This window comes from Phyllobates terribilis, unplaced genomic scaffold (assembly GCF_046119375.1).
Source record: "Phyllobates terribilis strain yellow unplaced genomic scaffold, ASM4611937v1 Scaffold_36__1_contigs__length_13169755, whole genome shotgun sequence".
Taxonomy (NCBI): Eukaryota; Metazoa; Chordata; class Amphibia; order Anura; family Dendrobatidae; genus Phyllobates; species Phyllobates terribilis.
In genome coordinates this window covers 1,592,749-1,620,584 of record NW_027362796.1, presented here as the reverse complement: position 1 = coordinate 1,620,584, position 27,836 = coordinate 1,592,749, and the positions used below count along the sequence as shown (strand labels likewise).

At 43.5% G+C, this 27,836-nt stretch overlaps 1 protein-coding gene across 1 annotated transcript; it reads left to right on the top strand.

Annotated features, from left to right (window-relative positions):
- Window positions 1-22,282, top strand: LOC141182885 (uncharacterized). The gene is made up of 8 exons (XM_073661003.1): window positions 1-69; window positions 4,241-4,366; window positions 9,362-9,511; window positions 9,641-9,820; window positions 9,904-10,027; window positions 10,109-10,206; window positions 10,379-10,469; window positions 20,090-22,282. The coding sequence occupies exons 1-8, from the start codon at window positions 1-3 to the stop codon at window positions 21,526-21,528; spliced, it is 2,277 nt and encodes a 758-aa protein (XP_073517104.1). The 3' UTR covers window positions 21,529-22,282.
- Window positions 22,283-27,836: the final 5,554 nt, after the last annotated feature.

Here is a 27,836-nt window from a genome sequence, read left to right as displayed (position 1 = left end):
ATGGTGGGTGGGTCTATTGGGGGTTTCGTCTGTATCGCATTTTTGTGGAATTTACACGGAAACCCCACGGTAAGTGCTCAGCGTTGAACACAAGAATGTGATCCCAGCCTTATTCTGGAAGCGATCGAGAGATTTTATGCGTCCCAAAATGTTACCAATAAAACCCCCTAATTTATCCATACAAAACCAGACTCAGGGCCTTCATCTGTCACTCAAACTATATGGGGTTCCCACGTTACTTGTAGAACAAACTGAAAAGCGACATGGCTCCCTTCCCCCTCTAATTAAATCCAGTGGATTCTGCTCTCCCAAATCAAAATGCCCTCCTCCTTCTGAGCCCCACTGTGCCTAAACCCCAATAATCAGCCACATGTTTGGCTTTGTTATAGTGGGAAGAGAGCACTTGACAGTTTACGGGCCGCGTATCGCCAGAAGCACAAGCTGGGCACAATGTATGGGGGCGCTACAATATATGGGGGCACTACACTGTATGGGGGCACATTGTGTGGGCACTAATCTGGCAGTTTTGCAATTCTCCAAAAAAAAAAAAGCCTGGCATGGATGTTCCAAAATAGTCACTGCAGCCGTAGATTAAGTCAATGAGAGGTGCAATTTCTACAATGGGGTTACTTTTGGGGGTTTTCTGTTGTTCTAACACCTTCAGAGCTCCGAAAATGTCGCCCGCAAACTATTCTACCTAAATCTGTGCTCCAAAAGCCAAATAGCTCTTTCCTTCTCAGCCCTGATGTGTGGCCTAAAAGTAATTTCTGACGACATAGGGGGCATCACCGCGTTCGGAAGAAATTGTGCAATAAATTATGGGGTCCAGTTTCACCTATTAACCCTTGTGTACCTGAAAATTTGCAGCAAATACAATTATTATATTTTTACCACTAAAATGTCATATTTCCATGTTTCAGTGTTATAAAATTCTGTGAGGCACCTATGAGTTCAAAATACTCACTCCACCCCTAGATGAATTCCTTAGGCAGTGAAGCTTCAAATATGGGGTCACCCTGGGGGGGGGGGGGGGGTTCTGCTGTTTTCGCATGTCGGGTGCTTTCCAAATGCGACATGGCATTCACAATTCATTCCAGACAAATAGTTCTCTTTCCATTCCTAGCCCTGCCATGTGCCCAGACAGAAATTTTTGACCACATATGCAGTATCATCGCGTTCGGGAGAAGTTGCATAACAAATTATGGTGTCCATTTTCACCTATTATCCATTGTGAAAATTACAAATTTGAGGCTAAAACAATATTTTGGTGAAAAAAAAAATTAAAATTTTTAAAAGTGTGATGACCTAATGTTATCAAATTCTGTGTAGTACCTGTGGGTTCAAAATGCTCACTACACCCCTGGATAAAATCCTTGAGGGGTCTAGTTTTCAAAATGGGATCACTTGTTGGGGGTTTCCACTGTTTAAGCACATCAGGGGCTCTCCAAACGCGACATGACACCCGCAGACCATTCCATCAAAGTCTGCATTCCAAAACGTCACTCCTTCCTTCTGAGCCCTGCTGGGCGCCCAAACAATATATTTCCTCTATATATGGGGTATCAGCATACTCGTATGAGATTGAACAACAAATTTTGGGCTCCAATTTCTCCTGTTACCCTTGTGAAAAGAAAAAATTTGGGACTACAATTACATTTTTGTGGAAAAAATAGAATTTTTTATTTTCACTGCTCTACGCTCTAAACTTCTGTGAAGTACCTGGGGGTTAAATGTGATCCCCACATATCTAGATACAGTCCTTGAGGGGTGTAGTTTCCAAAATGGGGGCACTTGTGGGGGGTTTCCATAATTTAGGCACATCAAGGGCTTTCCAAACACGACATGCTGTCCGCTCTTATTTCCAGACATTTTTGCTTTCAAAAAATCAAACAATGTTCCTTCCCTTCCGAGCCCTGCCGTGCGCCTAGACAGTGGTTTTCCCCCACATATAGGATATCTGCATGCTCAGAAGAAATTGCGCCACAAATTTTGTGGTCCATTTTCTATTGTTACCCTTGTGAAAATAAAAAAATGTGGGTCTGAAGTAAAATTTTTGTGAAAAAAGTTAAATGTTTATTTTTTCCTTTCATGTTGCTTCAGTTCCTGTGAAGCATGTGACATAATGCTCTGATTTAAGGGCATAAGAATTCAAAGTTTGAAAATTGCAAAATTTTCACCAAATTTTCATTTTTTTTTTACAAATAAATGCAGATCATATCGAATAAATTTTACCACTATCGTGAAGTACAATATGTCACTAAAAACAATCTCAGAATCAGTGGGATCCATTTAAGCGTTCCAGAGATATTGCCTCATAAGGTGACACTGGTCAGAATTGTAAAATTTGGCTTGATCATTAAGGTCAAAATTGGCTCAGTCATTAAGGGGTTAAACAACTCTCATTAGTGCGATCATACAACATACAAGCCTCTGATTGCTCAGATGATGCACTGTACTACTGTAGTGCCACTGCCTGTCATTGTAATGCTAACGGCCCCATACACATGAGATAAGTGTTGGCTGAACGGTCATTTGGCAGACAGGTTTCTCTTCCATCTCCTCCATACACACAAATACTCCAATTTTCCTGAGGTCTGTATGAGAGAGTCACCTCCAGACTCCTCTAGTGGAGGATTATCTACAGGAAGAACAAACAGATTAGCCTATGAAATTCAGGATGCCAGATCCTTCTCTGCCCTGACATCATCTGTCGGGAGGCCCCCAAATACATTATATAGTCAACCAAACCCCCGAAATCAGTGCTTTCATGCAACTTTAGTCTAATGTGTATGTGGATGTTAAAAAGTAACTTATTGGACGCTGCCTCTGGCCCGGCCTAATTGACTTTTGTATATTGCAGGCCCACACACCATTATTGGTCATTTAACCCTAGAACGCATGACCATAAAAATCTACTTTTTCACATACGTGGGGCCTTTTAGGCCCGTGTGCAAATAACATGGAATAACTCAAACAAAAATGACAAACAACTATATACCTGAGGAATACCTAGAGTTTCAAAATTCTAACTAAAGTAATCTTGCAGAAAATAGAAAACAATTAACAGGGCGGGCCTGCGAGGCCCCAGGTATGCGTTCTAGGGTTAAGTATCTTAGTAACTAGGCAGCCCCATACTATCGAGTACTTGGGGGAGGAGGGGCATTCACCTGAACTCTGTCAAACCTTAGATGCCATATTTGCTTTCACCCCTCCTTGCACATAGCGTGCTGGAGGAAACTTAACGGTTTTAATTCACTGACGCCAATAGCCTCAGGGAAACATATCTCCCGTCCAGCACTTTACCAGTGACTTTGTCACATATCCCCCTCCCCTGCACAAAGCCGGGGGTTTTGGCACCTTCTCTTGCTAAACAGGGAAATCTGGACAGGGCATCTGCGTTTCCATGTAGTTTCCTGGGCCTGTGCTGTACATGAAAATTAGAGTCTTGGAGTGCTAGGAACCACCTAGTTACCCGGGCATTGATCCCCTTTCTTTCCCTCATCCATCTCAGGGGTGCATGGCCTGTCACTAGCCTGAATTTTCGGCGTAACAGTATCTTAGCGTCTCAATGGCCCATTTGATGGCCAGGCACACCTTGTCTACGATGGCATAGTTCTTTTCACAGGAGGAGAGTTTCCTACTCAGGAATAGGACTGGATGTTCGTCCCCATCTATTTCCTGGGACAACACAGCTCCCAAACCGACCTCGGAGGCATCAGTCTGAACCACGAACTCCTTAGTGAAGTCAGGTGCTACTAAGACTGACTGCTTACATAGGGCGAGCTTCAACTCCTGGAATACCATCTCCACTAGTGTTGAGCGAATTTGTTCGGCATTTTAGTTTCAGGTTCGTGTTCCGGCTTGTTCGCACCAAAAAATCGGCTCCGCCCATGAACATCCCTGATTTGCCACGCTGTCATGCCGATAACATCTGCATCACAGCGTGGCAAATCAGGGATGTTCATGGGCGGAGCCGATTTTTTTGGCGCGAAGAAGCCGGAACACGAACACGAAAATGGAATGCCGAACAAGTTTGCTCAACACTAATCTCCGCTTCAGGGGAACACTTGGCCATCAATGTTTTCGTGCCTTTAAGAAGATCAGTCAGGGGGACGGTTATCATGGGGAAATTTGGGATTAATCGCCGATAATACCCCACAATTCCCAGAAACGAATGAACTTGCTTCTTCGAACTCTGTTACGGGCAGTTATGGATAGCCTCCATCTTCTTTACTTGCAGCTTTATTTTACCCCTTCCGACAACGTAGCCCAAGTATTTTGCCTCTTTCTTCCCAATGGTGCACTTCTTTGGGTTTATCGTAAACCCTGCTTTCCTAAGCACATCCCGTACCGCCAGCACCGCCAGGTAAATGACTTCCTCAATCCTGGCTGAAGATGACGATGTCATCCAGGTAAGCTGCAGCGTACTTCTTATGAGAGACTAGGATCCGGTCCATGGCCCTCTGTAAGGTAGCTGGGGCTCCCTGCAGACCGAACGGCATCCTGGTGTACTGAAAGCACTCTTAATGAGTAGAGAAGGCCTTTTTCTCCTTGGCACTTGGAGAAAAGAGAATCTGCCAGCACCCTTTCGTTAGGTCCAGGGTGGTGATATTGAGAGGCTAGGGACAGCCAGATATAAGCTCATCGACGCAGGGCATCGGATACGCGTTGAACTTTGACACCTCATACAGCTTCCTGTAATCCTTACAGAACCACCATTTTTCATCTGGCTTCGGCACCAGGACAATGGGGCTGGACTAACCGCTCTTTGACTCCTTGATGACGCCCAGGCTCAACATTCTCCTCACCTCTTAAGGAATGCGATACGACCTTTGATTCACCCTTTCATTAAGCTCTGTCAGGATTTCATGTTCGTCCACCTGCTTACAATCTGGCAGCTATGAAAACAGGTTCTGGTTCCGCTGAAGTAGCTCTCGGCACTATTGCTTCTGGGCCGGTGATAGTATCTCTGCCACTGTGACATCCTCAACTCAGGCTTCAGCATGGGCCCCCAGGCACGTAGCTTCCACTGGCTCCCTGTCTCGCCAAGGTTTAAGCAGGTTAACGGGGATATACCTGATATGACTTCCTTCTTCCTGGTTGGTGGACCTTGTAGTTGACGTCACTCAATTTTTCCACCACCTCATATGGCCCTTGCCACTTGCCAGGAATTTACTTTCCACCGTAGGGATCAACGCCAACACCCGGTCTCCAGGGCTAACTTGTCTCAGTCTCGCCGACCGATTATAGACCCTTGCCTGCGCCTCTAGGGCTTAAAGGAGGCTTTCTCTTACAATCGGCATCACCCTCACGATTTGGTCTTGCATCTGGGCCACATGCTCGATGATGCTCCAATGGGGTGTTTCCTCTGCTTTCCAGGTCTCTTTCGCAATGTCCAATAGTCCCAGAGGGTGTCGGCCATAAATCAACTCGAAGGGTGAGAACCCAGTAGAGGCCTGGGGAACTTCCCTGATGGAGAATAGCAGGTAGGGGAGTAGGCAATCCCAGGCTCATTCATCTTTCTCCACGACCTTTTTAAGCATGGACTTTAAGGTCTTGTTAAACCTCTCCACCAGGCCGTCCATCTGCGGATGGTGCATTGCATAATCTGTAGAGCCTTACACCACTCCCTCATCACCTTCAACATGAAAAGAGTTCCCTGGTCTGTCAGGATCTCGTTTGGCAGGCCCGTCCGGGAGAAGATGTGTACCAGCTCTCGGGCTATGCTCCTGGCAGAAGAGTTTCCCAATGGTACCGTCTTTGGGTACGGTGTTGCATAGTCCAGCACAACCAATATGTATTGGTGACACCTGGCAGACTTAACTATTGGCCCTACAAGGTCCATGGCAATTCGGTCAAACGGGATCTCTATAATGGATAACGGAACCAGGGGACTCCAGAAGTCAGACACGGGAGCAGTTAGCTGACAAGTAGGGTAAGACCGGCAGAAATTAACAATGTCTCGGTGACACCCAGGCCAGTAGAACCTCTGCAAGACCCGCTCTTGGGTTTTGTCTACTCCCAGATGCCCCCCTAAGACATGCGAATTGGACAAATCTAATACCCTATATCTATAGGGACCCGGCACCAACAACTGCTCTATCACTTCCCCTCTTGGTTTAGTGACCCGACAGTACAAAGACCTTTCTACTGATCTTTTTACTCTGAGGCCTGAGACGGGGACAAGGGTCATCTTCTACGTCTGGAGGAAAGAAGGTTTAAACATAAGACGGGGATTCTTTACTGTAAGAGCAGTGAGACTATGGAACTCTCTGCCGCATGATGTTGTAATGAGTGATTCACTGTTAAAATTTAAGAAGGGCATGGATGCCTTTCTTGAACAGTATAACATTACAGGTTATAAATACTAGATTCCTTGATAGGGCGTTGATCCAGGGAACTAGTCTGATTGTCGTATGGAGTCGGGAAGGAATTTTTTTCCCCAATGTGGAGCTTAGTGTTTGCCACATGGTTTTTTTGCCTTCCTCTGGATCAACATGTTAGGCTATGGGTTGAACTAGATGGACTTAGTCTTCCTTCAACCTTAAAAACTATGTTAGCACTATGATAAAGCAGCTCGTTATTTAAGGTGAAATACGGGAACCTGGTGTCAGTCCCCGGGTCTTGGGCAACCCCATTTATTACAGTCACATTGTCAAATGCACCTTTTAACGTAAGATCCTGCATTTGCGCTGTACCAAAATTCCCCCAGAAACCCCCAGTTCAGGAATGTCATCCTCATGGGTCGCTGTCTCATCCTCGTCGCCAGCCAGGACACACAGGGGGAACTCATCTTACTCTGGCTGTAATGGTAATTCTTCGTGGATGAACCGATCCCGTTTGAGCTAGTGGGCACCCCTGCCTTTCCCCACAAGTCCCAGAACAGCCAGAATCCCGCCCGATTATAACCGGGTGTAACAAGCCCTCAACCACCCCAACCTCACAGTTTTTATCGTCACTTGGGCAACGGGTAAGTCCTTGGCATCTTCGTAGATACAGCGGACGCCCAAGTACTTCCCTGGGATCAACTAGTGGGGAAGTGTAGCCTTTACCAGGGTCACCAAACTTCTTGAGTCTAGGAGTCCCGACACACACCATTTATTGTTACGGCACACGACTGGGGTCCCTCACAGGGCTGATAGTCCACACTGCAGGTGGGGTAGGCATTGTATGAGCAGCGTCTTCCTATACTGCAGTCCATCTGCTCAGAGGACAACTGGCAGCTATGTGTCCAGGACCGCGACACCTTCAGTAGATCATGTCTTTCCCAGTGGCCTTTGGCAGCCCCTCAGGAACCCCTTGGGACCTTGGACTCCCACCACTCGTGGCTCTACCCCCCCCTCCTCTTTTGGGACTCTGGCTCCCCCTGAGTACAGCACCACCCGACTTCCTTAGGGTCCTCTCGACCACCTGGTATCTATCTACAAGGCTGACCAGGTCATCCGCATTCCGGGGGTCTATCTGGGCAACCCAGGTCTGCATGGGCCTAGGTAGGGGGTGCACAAATCTGTCCATGACAACCCGCTCGACCATCTGGGCTGGAGTGGAGGACTCCTGCCTGCAACCACTTCTGCACAAGATGGAGGAGATCGAACATTTGGGAGTGAGGGGGTTTATCACCCCTATAAGCCCAGTTGTAGACCCTTTTTTTGAGTTTTGAGTTTAATATACTCCTGGGCATCCTGCAAGGCCAGGTCGTAATAAGCCTTTTGGGGCTCACCATTCAGATAGGGGGCCAACACCTCCGCCCACTGCCCTGGCGGTAGCTTCTCCCGCTCTTCCACTCGCTCAAACAGTAAAAATTGCCTCCACATCATCGCCCGGGGTGATTTTTTTTGCATGGCGCGCCTTACCACTTTCCAGATGCTCGAGTCATCACCTGGAGTTGGGGGAGGGGCTGTCGGCCTTCCACGAACCACCTCTGCGAGCAATTCCATCTGCTGCTGCTGTCAGAGCTGGTCCTGTTGGTGCTGCTTCTGCTGTTGGTGGATCTGCTGCAATAGTAGCTTGCTTGCTTGTTTCCTGCTGTGCTATCACAAGATGCTTGACCAGGTCCTCCATACTGTCGGTCTTCATTTCCTGGCTTATGGCCGCCTTTACCCAGGACATGTGGTTTGTCCTCATCCATTACACGTGCCTCCTGGGGATCTTGCCTGCACTTCTACCACCACCTGTGGTAGATTACTCACTTGGCTGCAAACGGAGGTAGACACAGATACGCCGTCTCTTTAAATCTTTGGTTGATTTATTATAATGCTGCATAAACCAAACTTTAGTCCATAAAAATAAACACAGCTGGCTGAGCAAAACTGGAAAACAAAGCAAAAATGGTAACACATAGAACATTGTCCTTGGAGTAACAGGGATTCGTCTGCTGAGAGTTCAGCAACTTCGCATGGTTCAAACACAAGCTTACTTCTCCAGACATTGAACTCTGAATGCCTCAGCTGGCCAAGTGTTTAAATCTCCCCCAGACCACACCCTGGGGAGGAGATATGGAGAACAACCTCCCGCCCGCTCTATTGTGGTTCTCATAAAAACATGCCCTTTGGAAATGGAGACTTAACCCCTCCTTGCACATAGCGTGCTGGAGGAAACTTAACGGTTTTAATTCACTGATGCCAATAACCTCAGGGAAACAGATCTACCCGCCCGCACTTTACACAGTGTTAAAAAGTAACTTTTTGCATGTTTTTTTTTCTTTTTACAAGAATTGTTGGTGCCAATTTTTTTTTTAAACATTTTAATATATTCTTTTTTATGCATTTTTTTTTTTTGTAATATAGGAAAGTCTAAGGCCAGAAATAAACCCCATAAAACACTGTACATGGAGACTTTGGTATCAAATAACTCCTGTCTTTGTGTTCTTACAAGCAAGATTTTTTTTAATGCCTCAAACTTCTGTGTGTGAATGAGACCTGAGATCTAACTTGATAGAAGATGACAATCTGGTGATGATGGGAAACATATAGACGGCTGGTGGAGATGTAGTTTGTAACAGACTCTGGCTAAATATGTTTCTAGAGCCGTAGTAGAAGATGAAGATGTCATCCTCATCATGAAGTAATTATTTCTCATGTCACGTTTAATGAATATCTCCTGCTGTATGCTGATTCGGTAAATGAGACGAGAATTAGCAATAAGGAAGATGAGTCTATGAGAAACATATTCAGCTGCAGACTCCGAGGAAGAAACTGCTTGTTGTCTGTGGCCTAAAATATATAGGTTTTATTACTAGATGTAAAGCAGAAAACTAAATACTGTAAAAAAATAAATCTCATATGTTTCCCTTATTATCTCCAGTAATTGTATTATTACACAGGATTTTTATGACTTTACATTGGCTCATCTTCTCATTCAGGTCTCTACAATATCGGATCCTCTCAGTGAAGATCTTCTATATAAGAGAATTATCCTGATTTACCCATCAAAGATGGATATGGACAGAGACAAGATGGCGGAGAGGATATTACACCTCACTCTAGAGATCCTTTTCCGGCTTACTGGAGAGGTGAGAGATTCTGATGGCGTCACATTACATCATTCTTATCTATGGGAATTACAGATGGACAGAACTGGAGAGGTGAGGACTCTGGAAATGTCTGGAGGGAGATTTATTAATGTGTCTCTCCATAACCAGGATTACACAGTAGTGAAGAAGACCTCTAGTGAGCGCTGTCAGGACCCTGTGTCTCAGGGATGGGGAAGACCCCTGAGCCCAATCACATGGCCTCCACCTCACCACCTAATACATGAGGACATCAATGACCAGAAGATCCTAGAACTCACCTACAAGATGATTGAGCTGCTGACTGGAGAGGTGACACTGCTGGGAATGCTGGGACATTATACAGTAACACTATGAAGGGATCGGGGGGATGACGGTATCATTGTATGTGTCAGGTTCCTATAAGGTGTCAGGATGTCACTGTCTATTTCTCCATGGAGGAGTGGAAGTATTTAGAAGGACACAAAGATCTGTACAAGGACATCATGATGGAGGTTCCCCAGCTCCTCACATCACCAGGTAATAGACAGGACTGAATACACAGCTTATAATTATCTGTATGTAAAGAATGAATTCAGTCCCTGTATGTGTTTCCTCCAGATCTATCCAGTAAGAGGACAACACCAGAGAGATGTCCCCGTCCTCTTCTTCCACAGGACTGTAAACAAGAAGACCCCAATGTTCCTCAGGATCATCAGGTAGATGGAGAGAAGGTGCCATGAGATCTCCTCTATGATGTGTAGACAGCTGTGAAGATCTTGTGCTCAGTCTTGTTTTATCCACCAGTATTATATGTTTTATACTTGTGTAATGAGAACGGTGGAGGTGGCAGGATTATATTTAATATATTTATATAAATATTTGTTTCAGGGTGAAGGTCTGACCCATATTATTACTACAAGGACATATGTGAGGGGTGATGAGCGGTGTAAAGAGGAGATTCCCACATATGACTACCCAGGTGAGTAGTAACCACTAAATGCAGAGAAGTCACAGATTCTTCTCAGTCACAGGCTGTGGCTGGTTTACCGATCATGTAGTCCGGCCATATCACAATCGTGTGATCACCATTTTGCATCTAGACCAAAACATTCTCCTCCACCAAAAACTTTTTAAGTTACTTTGGGCATTGAAACCCCTTTTCTATAGAACTTACAACTTGGAAGATCCACCTACCCTCTGGGATTAGTAGACGCTGAAGGCAGCGTACGTAGAAAGCGCTGAAAAGTTAGAAAATCACTTGAAGAAAATTGTTATGATGGGTCTGTAAGAGAAAATAGAGGGTGATGATGCTGTTGGCTTCCTAGAACCCTGATAACTTATTACACTGTGTGCAGAATTATTAGGCAAATGAGTATTTTGCTCACATGATACTTTTTATACATGTTGTCCTACTCCAAGCTGCATAGGCTTGAGAGCCAACTACCAATTAAGTAAACCTGGTGATGTGCATCTCTGTAATGAGGAGGGGTGTTGACTAATGACATCAACACCCTATATATAATGTGTGCTTAATTATTAGGCAACTTCCTTTCCTTTGGCAAAATGGGTCAGAAGAGAGATTTGATTGGCTCTGAAAAGTCCAAAATTGTGAGATGTCTTGCAGAGGGATGCTGCAGTCTTGAAATTTCCAAACTTTTGAAGCGTGATCACCGAACAATCTAGCGTTTCATGGCAAATAGCCAACAGGGTCGCAAGAAGCGTGTTGGCCAAAAAAGGCGCAAAATAACTGCCCATGAATTGAGGAAAATCAAGCGTGAAGCTGCCAAGATGCCATTCGCCACCAGTTTTGCCACATTTCAGAGCTGCAATGTTACTGTAGTATCAAAAAGCACAAGGTGTGCGATACTCAGGGACATGCCCAAGGTAAGGAAGGCTGAAAAATGACCACCTTTGAACCAGAAACATAAGATAAAACGTCAAGAATGGGCCAAGAAATATCTTAAGACTGATTTTTCAAAGGTTTTATGGACTGCTGAAATGAGAGTGACTCTTGATGGACCAGATGGATGGGCCAGAGGCTGGATCAGTAAAGGGCAGAGAGCTCCACTCCGACTCAGACGCCAGCAAGGTGGAGGTGGGGTACTGGTATGGGCTGGAATCATTAAAGATGAACTTGTGGGACCTTTTCGGGTTCAGGATGGAGTGAAGCTCAACTCCCAGACCTACTGCCAGTTTCTGGAAGACAACTTCTTCAAGTAGTGGTACAGGAAGAAGTCGGTATCGTTCAAGAAAAACATTATTTTCATGCAGGACAAAGCTCAATCACATGCTTCCAACTACTCCACAGCGTGGCTGCCCAGTAAAGGTCTAAAAGAAGAAAAAATAATGACATGGCCCCCTTGTTCACCTGATCTGAACCCCATAGAGAACCTGTGGTCCATCATAAAATGTGAGATCTACAGGGAGGGAAAACAGTACACCTCTCGGAACAGTGTCTGGGAGGCTGTGGTGGCTGCTGCACGCAATGTTGATCGAAAACAGATCAAGCAACTGACAGAATCTATGGATGGAAGGCTGTTGAGTGTCATCATAAAGAAACGTGGCTATATTGATCACTAAATTTTTTGATTTTTGTTTTTGCATGTCAGAAATGTTTATTTCTACATATTGTGCACTGATATTGGTTTACCTGGTGAAAATAAACAAGTGAGATGGGATTATATTTGGTTTTTATTAAGTTGCCTAATAATTCTGCACAGTAATAGTTACCTGCACAAACAGATATCCTCCTAAGATTGCCAAATCGAAAAAAAAAACACTCCAACTTCCAAAAATATTAAGCTTGGATATTTATGAGTCTTTTGGGTTGATTGAGAACATAGTTGTTCATCAATAATAAAAATAATCCTCTAAAATACAACTTGCCTAATAATTCTGCACACAGTGTACATAAATCTGCTCATATGGTCCCTACAAGACCAGGTCCAGTCTTTCTGACCAAACCTCTCTCTTATGATCTACAACATTAAATGTGCAGTGAGGCCAAGTGTGAATTTCTGTACAATAACAACAGAGTTTCCCTTTATCCTGACTTTTCAATTTCTTTTTAACCTCTTAAGGACAGAGCCAATTGTGTCCTTAATGACCAAGCCAAATTTTACAATCTGACCACTGTCATTTTATGAGGTAATAACTCTGGAACGCTTCATTGGATCCCCCTGATTCTGAGTTGTTGTTTTTGTAACATACTGTACTTCATGATAGTGGTAACATTTCTTCGATATGACTTGTGTTTATTTGTGAAAAAATGAAAATTTGTCAAATTTTGAAAATGTAGCAATTTTCAAGCTTTGAATTCTTGTGCCCTTAAATCGGAGAGTTAAAATCACAAAATAGTTAATAAATAACATTTTCCACATGTCTAATTTACATCAGCACAAATTTTGAAGCAAAATCTTTTTTCTATTAGGAAGTTATAAGGGTTAAAAGTTGACCAGCGATTTCTAATTTTTCCAACAAAATTTACTAAACCATTTTTTTAGGGACCACATCACATTTGAAGTCACTTTGAGGGGTCTATATGAAAGGAAATACCCAAAAGTGACACCATTTTAAAAACTGCACCCCTCAAGGTGCTCAAAACCACATACAAGAAGTTTATTAACCCTTCACATGCTTCAGAGGAACTGGAAGGAAAAAATGAACATTTAACTTTTCTTGATAAAATGCTTACTTCGGACCCAATTTTTTTATTTTCACAAGGGTAATAAGAAAAAATGGACCACAAAATTTGTTGTGCAATTTATCTTAAGCATGCCGATACTCCATATGTGGGGAAAACCACTGTTTGGGTGCACTTCAGAGCTCGGAAGGGAAGGAGTACCTTTTGACTTTGGCGCAAAATTGTCTGGAATCGAGAGCGGACGCCATGTTACGTTTGGAGAGTCCCTGATGTGCCTAAACACTGGAAACATCCCACAACCCACAAGTGACCTCCTTTTGGAAACTAGACCCCTCAAAGAATCTATCTATATGTGGGGTGAGCACCTTGAACCGCCAGGCGCTTCACAGAAGTTTATAACGTAGAGCCGTGAAAATGAATCAAATTTTTTTCCTACAAAAATGTACTTTTAGCTCCAATTTTTTTATTTTCACGAGGGTACCAGGAGAAAATGGACCCTTGAGCATGCTGATACCCCATATGTGGGATAAAATTACGGTTTGGGCGCACAGCAGGGTTCATAAGAGAAGGAGCACTGTTTGACTTTTTGAATGCAAAAATGGCTGTAATCGAGAGTATAAGTCATTTTGCGTTTGGAGAGCCCCTGGTGTGCCTTTTTGACGGTGTTTGCCAAATGGAATAAATAACGTGACAGTTTATAGAGCGGGTCGTTCCGGATGCGGCGATACCAATTATGTGTACTTTTTTTTGTTTATTTTTGTTTTATCACAAACGCTGCATTTTGAGTGGCGAAACGGATTTTAGTGATTTGTGTGCAGTTTTTTGTGTGTTTTTTTTTTTTTTACATATTTTATTTCACTTTTTTTTTTACTTTTTCACTAAGTCCCACTGTGGGACATGTGTAATTTTCACTTTGATCACTGGTCTCATACACTGCAGTACTCCTGTACTGCTGTGTATGAGACCTATCAGTGAGTCACTGACTGCGCCTGTGAGATCCAGCTTACTGCTGGATCTCACAGGCCACCGTACGCTGGGATCATCACATGATCTCAGGGTACCATGGTAACCATCGAGACCAATGATTAACATCCCAGGGGTCCGATGGTTACTAAGGGGATCTTGTGACCTCCTTGTAACCACTTAAATAGCGCTGTCATGATTGACAGCGGTATTTAAAGGGTTAATCGGCATCTAAACTGGCCGGGGCTGATACTGCAGGATGTCAGCTGTCGTAGACCTGCACCGCTATAAACTTATGCCTCAGTGCCGTGAAAGAGCGGCACTGAGGCATAAGTACCCTTAACTTCCGCATAAAAATGTGTTCCAGCTGTCGTTAAGGGTTAAACCAAATAACTTCGAACAGAATCGCAATAAAGTATACAAAAAACATTACACCTGTGCCATGATATATCTGAAAGCTGTGCGTGGCTGATAGCTGTAATATACATTTATTCATGCCTGCAGGAGATGTGGTGGCTCCAGCCCTGGTTTCATGGATTCACTCCACGTCATAAATTCCATTATGTTTTCAATCCTAAGGAATTCAGATTACTGCACAATCTCTCCTGAAATGGGGGCGCTAATACTTTCTCTACTCTTCTGCTCAGGAGTCATAGTAGCTCCAATGGTCTACCATAAATGAATGCATTTCTGGTTTAGTGTTGGAGTTCTCCCCCAAAACATACATTTTTGTTGGGGATATAACGTGTTTTTTTTATTCTGTCTTTTTTTAACAGGTTCATTCTCTATGATAGTTTGATTGTGGTGGGATCGGCCTCACTTATGTGAATCTGTAACTCCCTGGTAGTCTTTAAAAAAAGGTCTCCATTGTCTCTTCCAAATGCCCGAGGTCTAAATTTAGGACACCTCAGCTCTGCATTATATATTTATTTTACTCACTTATATAGCACAATTAATTCCACAGCACTTTACAGACATTATCCTCACTGTCCCCATTGGGGCTCACAATCTAAATTCACAATCAGTATGTCTTTGGAATGTGGGAGTAAATCGGAGAACCTGGAGGAAACCCTCGCAAACACAGGAAGAACATACAAACTCCTTGCAGATGTTGTCCTTGATGGGATTTGAACCCAGGACCCCAGTGCTGCAAGGCTGCAGTGCTAACCACTGAGCCACCGTGCATTACTATAAAAAGTCCTTATGAAATGTATATTTTCCTATCACCCATGACAGCACCACAACAAGAGAGGGGATCCGCCCTTCAAGGATAGGAAACCTGCAGAATAAAAGGGTGGCGCCTCTCTATCACCTTAGTTGGTTCCCTGTCCTTGAAGGGGAACCTTGTTAAAATGATGGCAGAAGAAAGAAGAGAGGATTATTCCCAGACCTGGGCTGGTTGGTTTCCAACAGGGCACAGTCTCTGTTGTGGCCTGCTTCAGGGACCTGGAAGCACCGCGGTGGGTACAAGGGGGCCTGTTCTGTCCGACGGGCGTGCGCAGCAGCCGCACCATTACCTTTGATGGCCTGGAGGCCACGCATCCCGTTTGCGCAGGCGCAGAACACTATCCAGAAAATCGCGCCCTAAGACGCACAATGGTAAAAAAAGGAAAAAGAAGTAGCGGAGACCAATGTCCTCTAGCATGTTTCCGGCTACCGTCTTGTACCAAGCTGCACATATGCAGGGCCCGCTAGAAATGCTGTGCCCTAATGACGAGCTTGCCAGAGGAGCGGAGGAGGTGTCCCTGAGCTGTAGCTGATCCCCCATTTGAAATGTGGTCTAACCGCATTATCAGTGAGCAACAGCAGCGGGTAGTCGCTTGAGCCTCCAGAGAGGAACAGTCTTGTGACTTGGTCCAGCCTCCGAATTTGGTACAGCTGGTGGTGAGTGATCTTCGTGAATGTTCACCTTGTTTATGGGGCCCTTTCTTTGTTATGGTTACTAGGAAAGGCTTAAGGAAGTTAGCGCAAAACTCAAAAATGGGTGAGTGCGCGCTCTGTAAGACCTCATCTGGTTCTTAAATTTGGCTTCAGGACGGAAGCTGGACCTCTAGGCTCAAGTTAGCCACATTTCTGGTCTGCACAGAGTCTCATGATCGGGCTTCAGAGTTTACCACAAAAATGAGGATCAATTTGCTCAATAAATGTTAAAGTAACACTCAGAGGTTTGGACTGTTGTCCTCCAGTCTGTTTACTCCATCCATAGGACGGCACATGGTGTTAATACAGGACATGGTTTCTGTGATGGTCTGCTGTCCAGCTGCGTCTCATCAGGTGGCTTCTTTGGGTGGGGCTAGTCTGACAATTGAGAATTATCACCCAAAGTAAAGGTTTATCCTTCATTCAGAATTACTCTTTTAATGAAAATCTGAGCGCCTAATAGCGCTTCATAATGAGCACTTCACAGTGCCTCATAGCACTTCATAGTGCCCCATAGCGCATCATAGTGCCTCATGGCACATCATAGCATAGCACTTCATTTGCGCTTCACAGTGCCTCATAGCCCATCGCAGTGCCGCATAGCGCCTCATAGTGCCTCGTGGCACATCATAGCATAGTACTTCATAGCGCTTTATAGTGCCTCATGGCTTTTCATAGCGCCTCATGGCTTTTCATAGTGCCTTATAGCATAGCATATCATAGTGCCTAATAGTGCATTCATGGTGCATTCATACTGCCTCATAGCACCTGTTAGTACCTCATAGTGCCTCATAGCGCTTCAAAGTGCCTGTTAGTACCTCATGGGGCCTCATAGTACCTCACGGTGCTTCATAGTGCCCCTGTGCCTTGTAGTGCCTCCTTGCCTCATAGCTCATAGTCCCTCATTGTAAAGGTACTGGTTGCACAACTAAGTTTGTCTGACAAAACCAAGTTCAGCGACTTGTAACTGTGCATGGCAAGCTTAAAGAATTCAAGGGGAAAGGAAAAATATTCTAGCCTCTATTTGAGACAGAGGGTGGCAGTATTCCTGGCTGATGCTCAGCTGATTCGGTGGAATGCCGGTTTGATGATGTCTTGGGAAAGGCAGGTGACAATAAGAGCGCTTCCTTAGTTTTGCAGGTCAATAATAAACCTTGTACTGTAGGGTTTCACTCTCAAAGGTAGGAGGCATCGCATAGTGCTCATACAGCCATTGTGGATTTGGTCCAAACACGTGCAGTTTTATTGCTTTCTACAGGTTGCACGGAAGTCATAAACATAATATTTCTGGCCTTGTCCAAGCGCTGACTAAATAGAACAGACCCTGAGTACTCATATACAGCTCAGCTAACCCAGCTTGAGCAAACAAAACAGCATTTATCCAGGGCAACCACTGATGCTTGCATACTCCGCTCAGGTGGAGCCTGGCCTGTATCTCTGTTTATTTCCAAGACTCATATAGTCTGCTCTGATTTTCAGCAGTCTGACTAAGATGAATGCCTAGCCTGCTCTGGTGCTTAGCTCTTCAGGTGCCCTAATCAAGACCTGTAAAGCTATTATTTAACCCAGCGCTACCTGGGTATTCTACAACCGGAAAGGGCTGTACAGATTCTTGAGAGTTAGATCATTTGAAATTGACTCTATAAGATCTGCTATTAAATATGTAGTGCCAGATTGTTATATAGTAGTCTAGGAGTTAACGAAGGTATAAAATCAGGTTCCAATTCACATGAAACATCAAATTTCCTGAGGACAGTTCTTGGCATAAAATGAGGATTTAGGCTTTGTTTGTGTTCTTCCCTTCAGATGTCAATGAGCCTAAAGGCTTTATGGAGAATTATAGTAGTTAGGACAACTCTCATATCGAAGGAAGAGGCATTGGCAATAGTTTACCTCAACTATTTTGGGATTATGGGCAGATCCATTGAGCGCTGCAGAACTCACTGGGCAGTGAGTCAGTGGTCTCGCAAGAGAGAATAAGGAGTCCTGCTAAATGTCAAAATTAATAAGCAGTCTGGCCGCAACTCTAAACAAGGCAATATTGCTGTTATTAACTCTAATCTCCTACATTCCATTAGTTGCATGGTCACAGGTAGACACCCGTGTGTTGCCTCTAAAGACCCGGTTCCTCTAACCTAAAGAAGCTTTAGACAGTATATAAAAAAGCTCCATTCATCTATACATGGTCACCATTTAAAGATCTTGTCATACAACAGAGGAGCTTTAGCTTACATAAACCAGTATGGAGGAACTCGGCCAAGATCTGTAATGACACTGTCTAATCAGTTCAGATGGCGAAGTCTCACCTTTTATCTTTAACAGCACCTCATATAAAGGGGAAGAGAATTACAAGTGGACCTTTTGAGCCGTATACAGCTGAAACAGTGTCCAACCTTCATTGAAGTATGGAATTTGAAAGTGAGCTTTGGATCTAGGCCCGTTTCCAGTCCAAAGATGGCACTCTAGGATCTGAATCCAGTGCTTACGGCTCTAACAAGCCTTCGCTTGAACCCATGGATTCAAGGTCTTCATATTAAAGACTATTATCCCGGTGGCCATGACTTCAGCATGGTAAGTTAGTGACATTCAAGCTTTGTCGGTTAATCCTCTATTTATACAGATCCTAGAATATAGGCTAGTTCTGGTTCTGGTCCCTATCAAGCAATATGTAAGGTTGCGATTCAGTCTTCACCTTGCACCTTCTAAAGACACTATAGGCTTGATCTGGAATCTTCTGCTGTCCTTTCCTTTAGGAAAAGGGTTCTACAGGCTGTGGTCCCACCCTAACTTAAAGTTTCTCTGTAAATCTCTTGTTGTGGTGCTGTCATGGTTGATAGGATAACACTAAATTACTTACTGGTAATTTGTTTTATCTGAGCCTATGACAGCACTCTTATATTCCCTTTCGTCACTGGTAGAGGATGATCACTTCATTTCCTTTGTGGTGTTTGTTTCACGCAGTGTGTAGGAGGAGAAATTATGGGGTATATAACTATTAAATAGTGTCCTCTCATGCTCTGTAAACAACTGAGATAATGGAGACGTGCCGCCCTTTTATTCTGTAGGTTTCCTGTCCTTGAAGGGTGGATCCCCTCTCTCGTTGTGGTGCTGTCATGGGCTCAGGAAAATCACATTACCGGTAAGTAATTTAGTGTTTCTTCTTGAAATTCATCTGACAGAAAATATTGACCCTTACGATAGTTTAAATTGCCAGGGCTACCGAGAAACATACTCCAATTACCCCACAGAGATTTCACCACTAGTTACTCTTTTTTTTTCAATAGATGTGTTATTGTCTATAGTCAAAGTTTTGCCCATCACACTTTAACCCCTCTACATGGATCTGGACTTACACCGAGACCCCTAGGCTTGGACTACGGTGTTGCCTGCTGTTCTGTGGAGTTGGCTGACAAGAAGAATTGTCAGGTAGCCGAGTCAGAACCAGGAGGGTAGAGAAGATGCAAAATCAGAAGACACAAGAGTAGCCGGTAAACGGGCCGAGGTCACAAGAACAAACAAAATACACCAGCCGAAAGCTGAGCACAGAGGACTGAACCAGAGGAGAACAAGGCTGTATCTAAGAGCTTCTGGTAATATGCTTTGAGATATAGTAGGGTGTGGTGCTTTCTATTTGGGTTAAGTAGGGAGCATATTTGACTTTGGAAGAGTGGATTTTTCTGGGTTGGTTCATGGAAGCCATGTTGCTTTTCAAGAGCCTATGAGCCACTAATGATGTGGAAACCTTTGTTTTTCCATTGAAAGATGATGGACCTGAGTGGGGGCTTGCTTTTTGTGAGATGAGTAGAAGGTTTTATTGGTATCATTTTTGCCTACATATCATTGTTTGGATTTTTATTCCATATTTGTGAGGCAGAATGAACAAACAGTTGAAAACCACGCTCTACTGGTTCATGCTATGAGGTTTTCTATTAGACTGTGCACTGTCATTGTCTTGGTGAATATTCATTATTTTTAAATAACTTGCCATTTGTACCAATAGTTTAAGTAAAAATGTTCAAAAAATATAAATTTCAAGACTATTTTATTCAAAAATATTTTTTTTTACTTCGCAGTTGACTGTGCCAGGAGATCAGAGGGACAGCTGACCTCTTCAATTTTCAGATCAGATGATCTTGAGATCCCACAGGATACAAATGAAGTGAATGCCATTACTCCAGATATACCATCATCCCTTCACAGCAAAGATCTGTCTCATCCTCTGAAACAGGTCCTATCTTTTCATTCATTACCGACTACTAAGGAAAATCAAAGTCACAAAATAAGCATTAAAAAACAAACTACTCCTAAAGCAAAGAAGCCATTTTCACTTTCAGAATATGGAAACTGCTTTCCCCTCGAAAAATCTTTTCTTAAACATCAAAAAATTCACACAGCAGAGAAAATATTTTCTTGTTCCAAGTGTAGGAAATGTTTTAACCAGAAATCAAATCTTGTTAGTCACCAGAGAACTCACACAGGGGAGAAGCCTTTTTCATGTTCAAAATGTGTTAAATGTTTTAGCTGGAAATGGAGTCTTGTTCTACACCAGAGAACTCACACAGGGAAGATGCCTTTTTCATGTTCAGAATGTGGGAAATGCTTTAACCAGAAATCAAATTTTGTTAAGCACCAGAGAATTCACACAGGGGAAAAGCCTTTTTCCTGTTCAGCATGTGGAAAATGTTTTACACAGAAATCACATCTTTTTATACATCAGAGAACTCACACAGGGGAGAAGCCTTTTTCATGTTCAGAATGTGCAAAATGTTTTAGCTGGAAATGCAGACTTGTTATACACCAAATAACTCACACAGGGGAGAAGCCTTTTTCATGTTCAAAATGTGCTAAATGTTTTAACTGGAAATGGAGTCTTGTTCTACACCAGAGAACTCACACAGGGAAGATGCCTTTTTCATGTTCAGATTGTGGGAAATGTTTTAACCAGAAATCAAATTTTGTTAAGCACCAGAGAACTCACACTGGGGAAAAGCCTTTTTCATGTTCAGAATGTGGGAAATGTTTCAACCAGAAATCAGATTTGGTTAAGCACCAGAGAACTCACACGGGGGAAAAGCCTTTTTCCTGTTCAGAATGTGGAAAATGTTTTACACAGAAATCAACTCTTGTTATACATCAGAGAACTCACAAAGGGGAGAAGCCTTTTTCATGTTCAGAATGTGGGAAATGTTTTAACCGGAAATGGAGACTTGTTATACACCAGAGAACTCACACAGGGAAAATGCCTTTATCCTGTTCAGAATGTGGGAAATGTTTTAACCAGAAATCAATTCTTGTTACACATCAAAGAACTCACACAGGAGAGAAACCTTTCTCATGTTCAGAATGTGGGAAATGTTTTGCGACTACATCAAATCTTTTTAGTCACCAGAGAACTCACACAGGGGATAAGCCTTTTTCATGTTCAGAATGTGGGAAATGTTTTAACCAGAAAGCGCATCTTGATAGACATCAGAGAAGTCACACAGGAGAGAAGCCTTTTTTATATTCTTAATGTGAAAAAAGTTTTACGTGGAAAGACACACTTTTAGTAAGAAGAAAACTTGTTAATAAGTGAGTGCGTCCTATAGACTGGAGGCAGCTTCCTGTGACTGAGAACAAAGACCATGTCCTTTCTGATCAGTGAGAGAACTGCGCTCTCATCCCGGCCCCACAGTTATCTAACTGATTGGTGCAGAGCAGGAAAGGAAGGTAGTGGGACCTGTACAGAGGCTGCACTTCCTGAGTGAGCAGCTGAAGAACCTTCCACCTGACTAGCTCAAGGACCTTTGAGATCATGTAACACTGTTTTACATATTTTCAAAAATTGTCAGCTTCAATTATGATTGTCAGCTTAATGATTTTGACCTCCTGAATTCAAATTGGATGATAAATTTTTTTAGTTGTCTCTTGTTTCTATGATATCAAAGAGTTTTCCTTTTGTTGCTGCTTATAATTAATGCATAAAAGTATCAGTACTTTGAAACATTATTATTTTTGTAAATATACAGATGGAGAATATTTTATGCCAGTTTTCTGATATTTATTTAGAAGAAACTTAGCAACAATTTGAATAACAAACCTGTCTAAACACTATTGTGAATTATAAACAGTTACAGAAATTGCACTACAAAAATTAGTCCTCATTCAATGACAACTCTTTTTTTGCTTGTTTCTTGTACTCCTGCATCGGATCATCTCTTACAATTGTCCAGCTTTAATCTGCAAGCATTGATGCATTCATTTTTCCTTGATATCTTTTCTCCATAGCCACAATATCTTGTTTAAATCTCTCACTGTGCTCGTCGTTCACTTCTCCTCCTTGTCCTGCAACAAACAAAGAAACTCCTCATCTTGAAGAAGCTTACGAATCTGAGGTCCAATAAAGACTCCTTCTTTTATCTTTGCTTCACTTAAAATTGGAAATTTATCAATGAGATGCATGAATGCTTTTACATTTTTATCCATTGCCTTTACAATGTTCTTCAATAGGCTCAACTTGATAAGATTTTGTTACCACCATTACCTAGGTGGATCAACAACATCTGGATGCAGGACAGTTTTACTCCCTTGCTGAAGTGAATGTCAGAGAGGCCAGTGTCTTTTATTGTAGTGATATTCTTTTGCGCGACTATCCCACTCACACAGAAAGCAGCAATACTTTTGTGTATCCACCATGGAGATTAAGCAGGTGAGCAACCACCTTAACGGCATGTGAGAACAAGCAGATGGAGAAGCTCCGGTCGAGCATCTAGCTATTTATCCAATATGGGACCCGACGATCATCCTGAAAATCGCCATATATCTACCGGATAACTTTCTGAGTGTGGAGGTACTTTGCTCCAGGAAAAAAAATAACTAGGAAAAGCCACAGAAAGATGGCGGGAGAAGCAGGCTTTCAGCTCCAAAATGACACCACGGTTGTCATGCTGGAGACAGATGGAGAAGGGAAGTGGTGGCCAGGCTGGACCAATTTGCCCGCACAGAAATACAGGTCTCAGCAGGTGACAGTGACCTTATAGCAGCTATCCCGCACCTGTGCACGGGCTCCAAAGCGGAGAAATTGGGTGAGGAGGAGATGGGAGAGGAATCCACATTGATGGAGGGTCGAAAAGACCGCAAAACTGCATGTGACAGAGTACTCGCTGCCCCGTGGCCTAATTTGTGCCATTGGGACATACAGGTACCTGAGGAACCTACTTTAAAAGATGTTTTCATGGCAGAGGTACATAGAGAGGATTTACAATCTGCTTTGAATGTACATTTTGGTGGTCTTAAAGCGCACCTGTCAGCAGGATTGTGCTTAATAAACCACATACACTGTCAGGTGGCTGCTATTATAGTGAGTAAAATGATAGCTTTGTTGATGATATCCATCCAGCGGTTCTTTTATAATCTTTACTTTCATTTCTGACATAATGATATGCAGGTGCTCTCATTATGTATTCATGTATGCCTATCTCTGCCTTGTGACAGGTCACTGTGCTTTCAGTGACCTGTCTACTATTTTACATACTGACTGTGTAATTTGTGTCACAAAGTGAAATTTACATTCCCCAAAATGGCCGCGGCGGCCAGCGCATACGCAGTAGCATCTCTTGTTTGCCAAGAAATGCTACTGTGCATGCCAGGGCGCCATTTTGCTTTTGGAAAAAAAATTTGGGTGCAGCAATATGGTACCACACATGCGCAGTAGTATCTCTCGGCAACCGAGAAATGCTACTGCAGAAGCGCAGGGGCCATATTGCTGCAGGAAAATTTCCTTTTCCTCTAGCAAAATGTTTCGGGGTACTGTCTGCAAATTGAGTTTTTGGTTCTGGCTTATATCCTAAGTTATGTGATAAGGCTCGTTAAAGGGTCACTATTGACTTTTAGGATTGCTACTTCCTGCAGGTGGCACTCGAGTTCTGGTCCTCTTCCTCTCTGAAGAGACAATTTGTACAGTCAGTACGTAAATAGTCGGCAGATCACTGAAAGCACAGTGACCTGTCACAAGGCAGAGATAGGCATACATGAATAGGTAATGAGAGCACCAGAGCACATGCATATCATTATGTCAGAAATGAAAGTAAAGATTATAAAAGAACCGCTGGATGGATTTCATAAACAAAGGTATCATTGTACTCATTGTAATGGCGCCCCCCCCTAATAAAGTGTATGTGGTTTACTAAGCACAATCCTGCTGACAAGTGCGCTTTAAAGATGAGATAGCAGGTATACAACACAAACTGCAGAAAATAGAGCAGGGGCAGAGTCAGCGCCATTGAGGATCAGATTGCCTATAGAAGCAATGAGAGCAGCTTTGCAGCACAGCAAATATCAGCACTTCTGGCGAAAACAGATGACCTTGAAATAGATCCAGGCTCAGTAATATACCACTTATTGGTGTGCCTGAAAAACTAGAAGGCTCTTCTCCTACTGACTTCTTTGACAACTTGCTGAAATTAATAATAGGGCTTGAAACCTTAACCCACCCCTATAGGCTGTAGAATGAGTTCATAGGGTGCCGACCCGTCCTCTTCCTGCTGGGCTTCCACCAAGACTTGTGCTGGCTAAAATTGTACACTACCGGGACAAAGATATTATCCTGCGGCAGGCAAGGGATCACCCAGCTCTAACGATTAATAGATCCCAAATCTCGATCTTTCCAGATTATTCTATAGAAGGGCCGAAACAAAGAGGCAGATTCCTTGATATCAAAAACATCTGAGAGATCTGCACGTTCCATATTCAATGAAATACCCTGCCAAGTTAAGGGTGGTAGCCGGAGGTTCTGTGCGCTTTATTCAAGATTCAAAAGAAGTCCTTCACTGGCTGGATATGAATGAGAGGCAAATACACCGGGATCAAATTTGGGATGCTACAAGTTGAAGATCCTTTGGTACATACCCTAATTCTTAAAAAACACGATGATTCGTGAGTATATGTGAAGTGTGTTGCTGCTTGTTGGACAGTTCTTTACAAATGTTGTTTTTTCTTCAGGTTCTATTATGATTGTATCGCAGTTTTTATGCCTAATTGGGGTTGAATTATCCCCGAGGAGCCTTACATTCTAGCCGGGATTCTCCCATACGTTCAAAAGTGACTGAGCCGCCATTTTTTCTACTTTAAAAGAGACCTCTATGGAAATACTTTGCCCAGTCTCTCACCCGGAGAAAGGTGTTTTATATCTGCCTTTTGGGGTTGGGGTTTTATGGGGGTGGGGGTCTCTTTTTTTTGGGGGGGGTATGTTTTATATTGTTGACAATCTTGTAATATGCACTTAACTAGCTATGTAAAACGTAAATGCTCTGCTAATAGGATATTGGAAACAACATATCTACTACATTAAATATGGCGGGGTTGGTGAAATGAATTAGTTAGAATGTGAGGGGTCTTTCTTCTAGTGTTAAAAACTGCAATCTTTCAGTATCTTTAAACGGAAAAAAAACAGCTCTGATTTGTCTGCAAAAAACACATCTTACCTCTGAGAAACTTCATCTGCTAAACAAGAAGAGATTACAGCCGACTATCACTCCACGCACTCTACTAGATATGTCACTAGATATGTTTGTTCTGTAAGTTACTTACTAAATCTCTATTAATAATCTCTATCTACATACCACCACCATATTCCAGTAGAATCATACACAAAATTCTCTCTATTATTGATGGTTTCTCGCACACCCCCCTATATTATAATAGAGGACTTTAATAATATACCGGACTCTCTCTGGGATAGAGGGAGACATGAAGCTAAGAGGGTAGAAGGCAATTGTATCCCTTTTAGTCACTTAAGGAGACATCTTTAATTGCTCTTTGGAGAGTCCGTCCTCCTAATGTATACCAATACTCCTGCTTCTCGTCCACTTTCTCCTCTTTGTGGAGAATGGATTTGTCTCTTAGAAATGAATGGATGCAGGGTCTTATATCTGACATCAGCTCCTGCGCAGAGCGCTATCCCATCATTCTCCTCTGTGTCTCCCTAAGCTTAATCCCCCAATGCAGTACAGACCCACAGGGAAATTAACCCCTTTTGGTTGCAAGTTATAGACCTTAAGGGGAAAATTGATGGGAAACTAAAGGAGAATCTTGCGATTAATAAAAATACAACTTTTATTTTATATGTATGGGAAGCCATGAAGGTGAACCTTAGAGGTATTTTTCTGAAATAAATTTCAGCAGCTAAATCCCGAACTAAGCAGCAAGATTAGTTGGTGTTTCAGGAATTGGTAGATGCAGAGAGTGCGATGATTACAGATCCAACGCCGGCTGCATAAAACAGGCTGAAAGCCGCTCAGGACCTGCTGAATCAGGGAACATTGCAGCTGCAGGAAGGAAGAAGCGGTTTCACAAGATGCAATATTGTGAAGCGGGAGATAAAGCAGGTCACTTATATCTGTGATAGCTGACGCCCAGAGGGACTCCGCCTTTATATCCAGTCTGCAGACTAGGGAGGGTAATGTGCTACAGTCCACAGTGGACATACTGAAAGTGTTGGAGGAATACTATGCAAAGCTGTATACTTCTCAGGTTCAACCCTCTGAAGAACAGACCCAGACCTTCATAGATAAAGCTCAGCTCCCGATCCTTCCTTAGACTCTCAGAATTTATTAGATTCTCTAGCATTTTTTTTCAGAGCTGAAGTGGCACTTTAAATATAAGTCTCCTGATCATATAGTTGCCCTCCAATGTTTTCATCCTTTTTCGGCGCTGATCCAGTCTCGTGGCACCATCTTGTGCTTGTAACTTCTGGCTGGTCAGAAGTTACATCACAAGCTCTCAATACAAGTCTATGAGAGCCAGAACCAGGCCAGAATAAGGCACTCATACAGTAGACTTGTATTGAGTTGTGACATCTGATGTGCTCCCTGAAACACTGGTGCAGCTCTGGTAGATCACAAACTGCCAGAGACTGATGAGAGCAAAGCTGGAAACAGATAAGACACCGGAGGGTGAGTATAACATGGAGCAGGAGAATTACATTTAGAGCACCAATCCAGGTAATCACATATAGAGGCCTCCCTGTAGTGTAATTACATATAGCCTAGAATAATGACGCTGACACTCGGGGTACAGGATAATGACACTGACACTGGGGATACAGGATAATGACAGCAACACTCGGGGTACGGATTAATGGCGCTGACACTCGGGGTACAGGATAATGGCGCTGACACTCGGGGTACTTATTAATGGCGCTGACACTTGGGGTGCAGGATAATGACACCGACACTGGGGGTACAGGATGACACCAACACTGGGGGTACATGATAATGGCGCCGTCATTGGGGGTACAGGATAAAGATGCCGATACTCGGGGTGCAGGATAATGGCGCCGACACTGGGGGTACAGGATAATGGCGCTGACACTCGGGGTACGGGATAATGGCGCTGACACTCGGGGTGCGGTTTAATGACGCTGACACTCGGGGTGCGGGATAATAGCGCTGACACTCGGGGTATGGGATTTTATTTATATTTTATTTATTGATATATAATAGTGCAGTGCTATTGCTATAATAATTAACGTCCCCCCAGCTGGCCCAGCATTAACCACCTGTCCTTTCTCCAGGTCCAGACCGGTTCCTACTCCCAAGCCCTAGGCCCTTCCAAATTTCAATAATTACACAGTGAGTGAGTGTATTGTGTAATTTACACTGGCTGGCTGCCACAGTCACTGGCAGCCGGCCCACAGTAACAGGACAAGCGCTCCGCTCCGGCGGGATTCTCAGAGACCGGAAACAGGGGAGGCAGGCAGCGTGCTACGTCAGCACGCCTCAGGAGTCAGGACCCTGATCAGGTGACATGCGGCGTGCTGTGTCACTCAGTGTGCGTTAAAGG